The following is a 12,210-nucleotide window of genomic DNA, read 5'->3' as shown; positions in this document are numbered from 1 at the left end:
TATTTGGTGTTTATTACTGCCTAACATGAAGTGTAGACCCTGTGGTAAGTAATAGAGCACATTATTTCTTTTCTTTTTTTTTTTTTTTTAAGATGGAGTCTCCCTCTGTCGCCCAGGCTGGAGTGCAGTGGCGCAATCTTAGCTCACTGCAGCCTCCGCCTCCCTGGTTCAAGCGGTTCTCCTGCCTCAGCCTTCCAAATAGCTGGGATTACAGGCACCCACCACCACATCCAGCTAATCTTTTTTTTTTTTTTTTTTTTTTTTTTTTTTTGAGACGGAGTCTCGCTCTGTCACCCAGGCTAGAGTGCGGTGGCCGGATCTCAGCTCACTGCAAGCTCCGCCTCCCGGGTTCCCGCCATTCTCCTGCCTCAGCCTCCCGAGTAGCTGGGACTATAGGCGCCCGCCACCTCGCCCGGCTAGTTTTTTGTATTTTTTAGTAGAGACGGGGTTTCACCATATTGGCCATACTGGTCTCGAACTCTCGACCTCAGGTGATCCACTCGCCTCGGCCTTCCAAAGTGCTGGAATTACAGGTGTGAGCCACAGCACCCAGCCCAGAAATACATCACATCTTGATAGAGTAAAGGGAATGAACTTTTGTACATAAAGTGGACTCTGACAATGTGCATAGGAAGTTTGGAGTAGTGAGAAAAATGTTTAATGTGAATTAAGAAACTAGTTCCTGCTTTGTCATTAATTTGCTTAAGTTATTTACCCTCTCAAGAGTCTTGCTTCCTTATCTGTAAAATTATTGGACAAGAGCTCTGATTCTTATCTTTTGGGAGAATGATCATATTTCGTGAACTGTCTTCTGGAAGAGGCAGGCATATGTGCATCCACATACTACAGAACACATACTTTGTGCAGTTTCAAGGGGTTTATGGGTGCCTGAAAGCCTGTCTAAGGAATCTGTAAGGATATGTTGATTAGATTATTTTAAATGTTAGAGCGCTTTTAGCTCTAAAGTTTTATACCATCTTAAAACTGAAAGTGAACAGCTAGATGTGGTGCCTGAGGAATTACAATAATGAAGGAAGAAAACAGGAGATGTGGGTAGATTAAGTTGATCACAGTTTCTTTAGGAACTCTTCGAGTGGGTTAATGTAAGCCTTCCTTGGCTATAGTCTCCCCAGTACTGCTACTCAAAAGAGCAAATAATACTGTCACCTTTGGTGCGTGCCAGGCACTGTTTAAGCAATTTATGTAGATTGATTTATTTAATCCTAACAATATTATTTTATTATTATTTTTGTTATTTTTAAGCAGTACTTTGGGAGATCAATAAAACAAAAAAAATGTATTGTGTTTCTTTGAAAGTAAATGTTTTTCCGAATACATAACAAATATCATTTATTACATACCTGTGTCACTGTGCCACGTTTTAAATACTTGACCTTAAAGTTGAATGTTTTCTCCATTTTTGTGAATGAAAAACTGAGGTTAGAAAGATTAAGAACTGAGGTTAGAGAGACTAACCTGTCAAAATCATACATTTGCTAAATAACTGGAGTAGAACATTGGGTTTAAGCCTTTGAATTTGCAGTGTTTGTGATTGAAATTTGAATTTAAAATTTGATTCTAAAGCTCATCGTCTTCACTACTGTGCTGTATCAATTGCCTCAGTGCAAAAGAATTACATTAATTGACTCTGTTTAATAGAGTTTATGATAAACCCAGAGTTTTAACATATATCACTTGTTCCATATATTGAAGCATTTAGTTTGTTTACATTTAAAATAATTATTGATACATTTGGGTTTAAATTTACTGTCCTATTTTTTTCTCTCATCTGTTCTTCCTTTTCTCAGCGTTTTTTTTTTTTTTTGCTTTCTTTAGATTAATAAGTGTATTTTATTATCCCCACCCCCCATTAGCTTATTATTTACATGTTGTTGTTATTTTAGTAGTTACCGTAGAGATTATATGCATTATATTAGTTTTTTGTTTTGTTTCTTACCACTTTCTGGGTAGGGTAAAGGTCTTAGAACATTTTGACTTCTTGGGGTTTTTTCTTTGGTTTTTATACTTTTGATCCTGGGTTGTTTTTGTTGTGTTTTGTAGGGGAAAGGGTCAAGCATGGTATTTTAAAATTTGAATTCCAGTATTGTGTATAAAAAATTGTGGAGGCCCTGGATGATATCTTCCTCCAAAGTAAATTTAATTTTGTTTTGGCAGGCAGGTAAAGTAGAGTCAGATCACCATGATCTAGTTGAGGCTAGCTTTTAGGCTTTGTTAGTGTTGATCTGTTAACAGTTTGCCTTTATTTCCAGGACATACCTATTCACAGAGCATAGTTCCTCTGGGGTCTGAACTGAAAGAAAGCCTGAAGTGTTTGCCAGGTTGCCTTCTGAATTAATGTTCCTAGAATTCTAACAGTTGTCTCTTCAGCACAGATCTTCAGCCTCCCTTTGATACTTTCTGTTTGGATTCTTGGTGTCATCACCCTCGCTTGGGGTGCTGTATCAGTAAACATCTCAGTGAAAAATTTCTTGCAGAAATGGTGGCTCTTTGTATTTCTCTCCTCTTCAGAACCTTGACCCTCTTAAGTCCTAGCTGCTTGGTAACCAACCCCACTTTTGTCTTTCTGGTTGGGCTCTTATTTCCAGTCCTCCAAATACAGCAGATGACGGAAGGGAACCAGTGAAGGCTGGTGGTATGGGGCTCCTCTCAGTATGTTTGCCTTTTCTCCGGAATCTTGGCCCCATAAGTCTGGGTTGCCTTTGTTACTCTTGATGCTTTTAAACACGGCGGATTTTTGGTTTGTTTTTTTAATTGTGGTCAGATACATATAAAATTTACCATCTTATCCTTAAGTGTGCAGTTCAGAGCTATTAAGTGTATGTTCACATTGTTGTACAGCTGTCACCACCATCCTCTCCAGAATTCTTTTCATCTTGCAAAAACTGAAATTCTGTACCCACGAAACAGTAACTTTACATTTCCCTCCCCCGCCCAAGCCTCTGCCAGCTACCATTCTACCTTCTCTGTTTATGATTTGATCACTCATTACCTCATGTACGTGGAATCATAAGATGTTTGTCCATTTGTGACTGGCATCTTTCACTTAGCATGTCCTTAAGGTTCATCTGCATTACGGCTTATGTGAGAGTTTACTTTCTTTCTAAGGCTACATAATACTGCATTGTATGTGTAGACCACATTTTGTTTATCTGTTCATCTGTTGATGGACACGAGTTGTTTTCACCTTTTGGCTACTGTGAATAATATTGCTATGAACACGGATGTACAAATACCTCTTCAAGACTGTGCTTTCATTTCTTTTGGGTGTATACCCAGAAGTGGAATTAGTGGGTCCTATGTTAATTGTTTTTTTAATTTTTGAGGAACTGATACGTTGCTTTCCACAGCAGTTATACCATCTTAGGTTCCCACCAACAGTGCACGAGAGCTCTAATTTCTCCACATCCTTGTCAAAACTTGTTATTTTGTTATTTTGTGGGGTGTGTGTGTGTGTGTGTGTGTGTGTGTGTGTTTTGATAGTAACTCTTCTAATGGGTATGAGGTAGTAGCTTTTTATTTTCATCCAGCTTTTGTAGTTGTTCTTCCTTCCAGGGGAGTTGGTCTTACAAAAGCTTTTCTTTCAGTGCTAAAGGTGGAATAACATTTTGAGGTAGATGTTATTTTACAGATGAGGCAACTGAGACAGATGCTAAGGTCACATCTAGTAAATGGCAGAGACAAGACTGAAACAGAGGCTGTCTGGTTCTTGAATCAGTGCTCTGAACCACTGAATTGTACTGCTTCTCTAATACAGGTCTTCTTTCCTAAAAGATAGTCTTATAAATTCATTGCTGTAAGACCTCAAAGTGTGATTAACTTTTTTTTTCCTCTGACCTCTAGATTATTAAATTTGAAGTAGAAGTAGAGAACAGTGTTTTTATTTTATGATTTATTGCAGTTTACACAACTTTAGAGAAACATGGGTTTGATTTGTCTAATACCTTGGTAGACAATTCTTAAATGAAAAGTATTTTTAAATAGAATTTTTTCACAACTATGTTTTTCTTGTTAAAAATTTTCAGACCCCTGAGAAGGATTTTTTTTTCTTCTTTTTCTTTTTTCTTTTTGAGACGGAATCTCGCCCCGTCACCCAGGCTGAAGTGCAGTGGCATGATCTTTACTCACTGCAAGCTCCGCCTCCCGGGTTCACACCATTCTCCTGCCTCAGCCTCTCAAGTAGCTGGGACTACAGGCTCCCACCACCACGCCCAGCTAATTTTTTTGTGTTTTTTAGTAGAGACAGCGTTTCACTGTGTTAGCCAGGATGGTCTCTATCCTGACCTCATGATCCACCCACCTCAGCCTCCCAAGAAAGATTTTAAGAAAATTTTACTGTGATGGAAACTCTGAGCTTTTCAGTAGTGGCTAAGTCTACACCAGGTTTTTTTACACCATATCATATGCTTCTCTACCAAATTTATCAGTAATATTTTTATATCTAGAAATGTTAATCTGTCTGTACAATTTACTAATTCATAAGTTACTGGTGCTGTTTTAGAAATGTAGTCAGTTACTGGCATCGCGGAAAGTGTTGACACAGTTCTTTAAACTTGGATCTAATTATAATTAGACTTTTTTCCCCCCTACTATGATTCTGCAGTAGAAACTTTTTGCTACTTTTCTGCTCATTTAAAATTTTTCTATTTCTGTCTTCATTGTGTTAAACCTTTTTAAATCTGTATTTATTTCATTATTTGAAAGTGAACTCTATTTGAAAATGTTTTATTACTTGTTAATAGAGGATTACCCTAGTGATTGCATTTGGTAAGGCAGGTTCTAACATGTTCTGATAGACTTGCTATAGTTATTTGCCTCTTTTTTTTTTTTTAATTTTAAATATGAGTTTAACTTTTCAGGGTTTATCTCTAGCTTACTAGCAGAATAAGTATTTAATATTTATAAAGATTTTTTAACCCTGTTTACATTTGTCTTTTCCTGTCCTCTTTCACAGTAGTAGACAAAAACAGTTACAGATGTTCTTAGTATGAGAATAAGAAACTGAAAGAACTGTTTAAGAGTTTGATTAAGCAGCTTGACAGTTAACTTAAAAAACCAACTTTCACAGCAATTCACACATGTTTAACTCCTTTTTTCCCCCCCTAAATAAATAGCTACTACTGGCCATATGTGGGACCAGGCAGAGTATAGGTGAATGAGTACTAACAAATAACCATCCTTGGTCTATTAGTAGTAGTATTAAAAGTACTGAACTACTTTGAGAGGCCGAGGCGGGTGGATCACATGAGGTCAGGAGTTCGAGACCAGCCTGGCCAACATGGTGAAACCCCGTCTCTACTGAAAATACAAAAATTAGCCGGGCATGGTGGCACATGCCTGTAATCCCAGCTACTAGCGGGGCTGAGGCAGGAGGATCACTTGAACCCAGGAGGCGGAGTTGCAGTGAGCCAAGATCGTGCTACTGCACTCCAGCCTGGGCAACAGAGCGAGACTCCGTCTCAAAAAAAAAAAAAAAAAAAAGTACTAAACTACTGGACTTTAAGCAAACATGTTATTAAAAGCTCCGTTAAACTTTGTAATAGAACCAGAGGACTCTTGTATTTATACTAAACTTTCAGAGTTGAATGTGATCTAAAGGTTAGTTTTAGAATTTGCTTCTCGAACACCTGTTTACTCATAGTTACAAATGAAACATTAGGATAGGAATGATAAAATAACAATTTTTAAGTTGTTTCTTTCCTTGGGTGTACCATTAATTTTGCCCAGAACCCATTTATCCTAGCTTGCTTTTCTGTAACATAATGACTGTGAAAAATATTTACTAAACTTTTTTTGCGGGTAAATTAAGAGTAATAAGAGTTAAATTGTTTTTTGGACTTCATTTTCAACTTTGTTTTTATTTTAACTTTTATTTTGATTTGTTGGTAATGCCATTCCCTGAGTAATGAAGCTATTTAGCGCACTTGAAGAGACACCCATTGACTTTGTGTAGGTTTAGCTTCAAAAGGAACTGTGTTTTTGCATCTTGTGTCTTGACACCTTTGAGCATACTTTTATGTGTTGAATTTGATTTCTTATACATCATTTAACTATTTAGGTATGTTGGTAAGGTGAAGAGGAAAAGGCACATCTTTGCCAAGATGGTGGAAGTAGTAATATCTGTGGTCTTGTAGGGCCAAGCATTTTGTTTGTTGGTGTCCTCGTGTCTTCTGGGCACGCAAAGAGTCCTAGGTCTTGAGTAAGCATTTGCAGGAGTTTTCCATGGAGGTCACCTGGTTGAGCTTTCCTTTTCTTATGGCTTAGAAAGACTCCATTTCTCTCCACTCCAGCTCCTGGAGACCTGCCTGTCCTAGTTGATGTTTTAAAACAGGTGGTGCTTTTGTATTTTTTATCCAGCCTTTATAGTTCTTGGCAGGGAAGTTGGTCTTAAAAGCTATTTATTTTCAGAACTAGAAGTGGAAATGAGTGGAATAGCATTGTGAGATAGATGTTACAAATGAAGTGCTTATGTTACAAATGAAGTTGGTTTATCAAGCTTACTGTATGGATGAAGTCCGATGCAGAACCAGCTGTGAAAAAGGGGTCATGAGATGTGTCCCCACCATTGGCTCCTGTCTAGCTTGTGAAAGTTTTTGCTCATTGTAGGCCTGCTTGGGCAAGGAATAGCAACCCTTGAGAGAGAACTGTAGAGATTTAAAATGTGATTTATCTCTGTGGTGATGAAACTCACATCTCTTTATATAAATATAATGCTTGACTCACATTAGGCTTTCAGACATGTTTTTCAGAACATTTTATATTTAAAATGCCTGTTTTGGCTTTAAAAAGGCAGATAGAAGCAGCCACCAACTTTCTATCTCTGCTAAGCTCTCTTTAGTAGATAAGGACTAATGTCAAACTCGTACTACATTTTGGTCAGATCGTGGGGTTAAGACACTTTAAAGTCAGTCTTTGATTTTTTTTTTTTTCTCTTTTGGAATGATTTTTAAAATCTTTTTCATACTTTGAGATTGCTAGAGGTTAACCGTAGCTGGGGCTTTTAAAAAATCTTTAAAAATAGACACATAAAAATTAAAACCTCACAAGAATTTAAATGATACTAGAATCATATCATGTGCATATCACAAGTTTACTGTGAATATATGTCTACATTTCTCTTTAACATATGCACACATAAATACTCAAGGGTTACGCATCTGTACCCTTAATTGTACTTGATGGTAATTAATCATATGTGTCAGACATTTAATATAAATGGTTATTTAGTATTACTATTAATAGTTTTATAGAGCCAGACTTAAGTTTCTGTGTTTCTTCTCCATTTATTAGCTCTTTGTTATCTTTAATGAAATTTTAGAGTTATCAAGTTTTTCTTAATATTATGTGTCATTTAATTATAATCACACACATCTTGACTGTCTCAAGTTGAAAGACAAAGGCTTAGCTCTTATACCACGGTATCCTATGGCTTTAAACATTGTATGTTCTGCCTGCACCTTCCAGCTTCAGGTTGATTTTATCTCATATCCAAAATGCTTGTGACCATAAGTGTTTTCAGATTTCTCATTTTTGGGGGATTTTGGAATATTTGCATATACATGAGAGATTGTAGGGATGGAACCCATGTGCTAAACATAAAAATCATTTCTGTTTTGTATACACCTTATATACATAGCCCAAACGTAATTTTATACAATATTTTAAGTAATTTGTACATGAAATAAAGTTTTGGCCGCAACCTGATGCATGAGGTCAGTTGTGGAATTTACTTGTGGCATCATGTTGATGCTCAGAGTTTCAGAGTTTGGAGAATTTTAGATTTCAGATTTTTGGATTGGAGTGCACAAAACTGTATGTGTTCTCATCTCATGCCTTGGCTTCCTTTACTGAAGCATCATTTTCCTCTATACACAGCATACCTGAAGAATTTATCAGTTGTGACTGGTGTCTTTCTGCCTTTTTGCCAGAGGGCTTAAGATAGCAGACATAATAGGCCATCAGGTAATAGATTTACCTCCTTTAGTAGTGATACCATCACTGCGCTTAAAGTTGGGACGGGGGAAATCCAAGCCATGGGAGACCGATAACAAATAGAAAGGGAAGAAGTAGTGAAGTGTATTTGTATTTGATCCTGCATGTATGTTATTTTTTGGTGAGAGGATTAAGCTTCATAGGAAATATATTAATGTTTTAGAGAGTATCTTTACCAGCACTTTGTTTTACTGAGGGCCACAATGAATAAGTGACTTACTTAAGGTCACATAGCCAGTTAACAATAGAGCCAGGATCATATAAAGAATTCCTAACTTCACATCAAATGTTATTATTATTAGAGGTTTTGTATTAAAAAATTTACCATAACTGTTAGATCACCTTTAGAAAAGTTTGATAATTTCCATACAGTCCAGTAATTCCTCTCTTAGAATCCACCCAAGAAAAATGAAAGCATATGTCCACAAAAATATTGTACCCAAATATTTATAGCCACATTAATCATAATAGACAAAAAATGGAAATAACCCAAAATATCCGTCAGCTGATAGATAAGCAAAATGTAGTATGTCCATGCAGTGGAGTGCTGTTTAGCCCTAAAAAGAAGGAAATACTGTTATATGTTACAACATTAATAAGCCTTATAAACTTTATGCTTAGTGAAGGAAATCAGACACGAAAGATTACGTATTACAGGATAATTCTATGAAATGACCAGAAAAGGAAATTTATAGAGACTGAAAGCAGGAGTGAACAAAGGAATTGTCAGAATTGCAGTACTTTCTATTCTAGCTGCAAATCCTGATGAAGGGTTCTCTTACTACTGTTAGGCTACTTTTCCAGTATAATCTTCCATATTCTTCACTTACCAGTTTAACTTTGTCCTTATTGAAGTTGTGTGGTATTTTTCAAACCTGTGTATTTGAATTGTACTTCTTACTATTAATATATAATTTAATATTGTGTAAATTGATAAAATCTTGTGAAAAAATAAAACTTTGGCAAGCTAGGTTGAATGCTTTGTAAAGACTTCATAAAAGCAAATGGCTACATAGTGGTTTGAATTAAATGTAGGTAATTTAAGACATTGGAGTGAAAACAGTAACTCTAGAAGGATTTTACATTGAGATTACTTCATAAATGCCTCTAGTTCATGCTTCACCTTAATGAAACTGAACTAGGAGTGCTATACAATTTATTATGTGTGAGTGTTTATAAGCACACTATTTATTTTATTTTATTTTATTTTATCTTCAAAATGGGGTCTTGCTCTGTCACCCAGGCTGGAGTACAGTGGCACAGTCTCGGCTTACTGCAGCCTCCTCCTGCTGTGTTGAACTGATTCTCCTGCCTCAGCCTCCCGAGTAGCTGGGACTACAGGCGCGCACCACCACGTCCAGCTTTTGGTATTTTTAGTAGAGACATAGTTTTACCATATTGGCCAGGCTAGTCTCAAACTCCTGACTTCAAGTAATCCCAGTGCTTCAGCCTCCCAGAGTGCTGGGATTATAGGCGTTAGCCACCCCACCTGGCCTGTACGTATACAATCTTGAACTTCAGTCACAGGACTTATTTTTCAGAGAAAGTCCTGATGTCTGAATGAACGTTTATATTTTTAAATTAAAATGTTTAAGATGCAAGTGTTTGTATATGTTATAATAGTTTTACTGTTTTTACTAGCTGTCTTTAACCATTCAGATAGTGGTTTTGATCACATTGGTTAAAAGGTATTCTCCTGTCTCTGGTGCTTTTCTGTACAATATATACTTATATGTAGAACTTAGAAAAATCAAATTTGTAAAATAATTTAAGCAGTAATAGTGATTATTTTTATAATAAAAGGGATTCTTGTTGCTTTTTGAATTATTTATGCTAGTTTTTATTATGTACATATTCTGTGCTGAGAAGTAAAACACAATTACCATGACAGTAGGGAAAGGTTGGGCCTGGAGGTCTTATGAGATGAAAGAGGAGGTTTACAGGTGATGGATCACGAGGTCAGGAGATCGAGACCATCCTGGCCAACATGGTGAAACCTCATCTTTACTAAAAATACAAAAATTAGCAGGGCATGGTGGCGGGTGCCTGTAATCTCAGCTACTTGGGAGACTGAGGCAGGAGAATCGCTTGAACCTGGGAGGCAGAGATTGCAGTGAGCTGAGAACACACCACTGCACTCCAGGCTGGCAACAGAGTACTAAAAAAAGAATAGTAGCCATCAAAAGAAAGGAAGGAGGCTGGGCTCGCTGGCTTATGCCTGTAATCCCAGCAGTTTGGGAGGCCAAGGTGGGCGGATTACAAGGTCAAGAGATCAAAACCATCCTGGCCAACCTGGTGAAACCCTGTGTCTACATACAAAAATTAGCTGGGCGTGGTGGCAGGCACCTGTAGTCCTACGTACTCAGGAGGCTCAGGCAGGAGGATTGCTTAAAACAGGAGGTGGAGGTCGCAGTGAGCCAAGGTCGCACCACTGCACTCCAGCCTGGTGGCAGAGCGAGACCCCGTATCCGGAAAAAAAAAAAAAAAAGAGGGATGTGGTCAGAGGGAAACTTTGAATTTAAGATCTGGAGGATGGAAGTGTGAAGTCCAAAAACTTCGAAGTCATCAATGAAAATTTTGAACTCATGAAAACTGATGTTAAGATTTGAAAACTGTGAGCTCGTGCTGAGATTATATAGAATGTAGAAATGTGAGCACTAAAGAAGATAATATAAAAAATAGCTTTCCTTGTTATTAGGTGTATACCATCATACAAGATGAACGAAAGGAGAAGGTTGGAGGAATGATGTCATAGGAAGCAAGGACTGCATGTAGAGAATTTAATTAAAATTGTTTGGGGCCGGGCATGGTGGCTCACGCCTGTAATCCCAGCACTTTGGGAGGCCAAGGTGGGCAGATCACTTGAGGTCAGGACTCTCAAGACCTGCCTGGCCAACTGGTGAAACCCCGACTCCACAAAAAAATAAATTAGCCAGGCATGGTGGTATATGTCTGTAATGTCAACTACTCAGAAGGCTGAGGCAGGAGAATTGCTTGAACCCGGGAGGAAGAGGTTGCAGTGAGCCAAGATGGCACCATTACACTCCAGCCCAGACAGCAGAGTGAATGAGACTCCATCTCAAAAAAAAAAAAAAAGAAGTTTGGAAAGCTGATTAATAATATTCGGGTTACATTGTTAATATGGTAGAGCTCTCTTCATGTTCACCTTATCGTTAGCTATAACCTATAGATGCATGTTCAAGAATCTGGTGAAAGTTATGGGCTTTCTTTCCAAAGTACTTAAGCGTGAACAAACATGTAATAACTTAATAATTTTAGAAGACTTATTTCAGACCCACGAAAGCCCAGAGAGATCCTTGTTGAGATGAGAAGGGAATTAAACAGTAGTTTTATTTCAGTATGTTTTGCTATCAATATGGATTTTCAGGGAATGCACAAGACCGAACTTTTATAACCAACACTTCTGGGTTGTCTGTGCTCTATTAACTGAGATATCTATAATCATGTTGGTAAGAACTTGAAAGTATAATCTGTTTGAAGTGCAAGTAAGTAGAGGTGTTTTAATTATGTAATACTTAATGCTGCTCTATTATATGCATTAGAGCCTTTTAATATTTATCAGTAACAGTCTAAGTTGTATAAATCCGTACTTTATTCAGCTCTCAATTTTACTTCCAAGAGTATGTTCTTCAAGTACAGTATTTAAGAATGAACCTTGTTTGAATATGCTGTGGCTTTGGGGAGAAAGTGTGCTGCCTGTTTACCTTTTTTACTTGCTTTTTTGTTTCTGACTGTGATGCTTCCTTTGTCCCCTTTTTCTTAAGGTAAATGGGCCACCATTTATACATTGTCAGTTGTAAAAACTTAACTTTATATAACTTGAGAGGTGCTAGAAAGTTCCACATTACTTAAGATCGTTTGAAATGTTTCTCACCTGAAAAATGATTGCTGTTGGAGTTTTATTTCCTTTATTTGTTATTGTAGCACACAATAATTATTATGTTCACAAGAATTGTACTCATATTTATATGACTTTAACTGTAGGACCGTGTATATGTACAACAAAATAATGTGGAGAATGTCTACAATTTGGGATTAATTATTTTTCGAGATCAAGTTGTACGTTATGGGTGTATTAGGGATCATCTACGGCAAACTCTGTTGGATATGATTGCAAGAGAGCGGAAAGGAGAAGTTGTAGACAGGTAAAATTTCTCTTTACTCTGGTGGTTTTGGTTT

General features: G+C 37.2%; 1 protein-coding gene across 3 annotated transcripts in view; it reads left to right on the top strand.

Moving 5' to 3' along the window:
* The window catches only part of CUL3 (cullin 3), a 113,509-nt gene that overhangs the window by 59,098 nt on the left and 42,201 nt on the right, over nucleotides 1–12,210 (top strand). For all 3 annotated transcript variants that reach the window (XM_005574447.4, XM_005574445.4, XM_074010340.1), the window contains one exon: nucleotides 12,016–12,176. In XM_005574447.4, coding sequence (XP_005574504.1) covers nucleotides 12,016–12,176 — 161 coding nt within the window. The remainder of the gene's footprint in view (nucleotides 1–12,015; nucleotides 12,177–12,210) is intronic.

Source organism: Macaca fascicularis, chromosome 12 (assembly GCF_037993035.2).
Source record: "Macaca fascicularis isolate 582-1 chromosome 12, T2T-MFA8v1.1".
In the NCBI taxonomy this organism is placed as follows: domain Eukaryota; kingdom Metazoa; phylum Chordata; class Mammalia; order Primates; family Cercopithecidae; genus Macaca; species Macaca fascicularis.
This window is presented reverse-complemented; position numbering and strand designations above follow the sequence as displayed.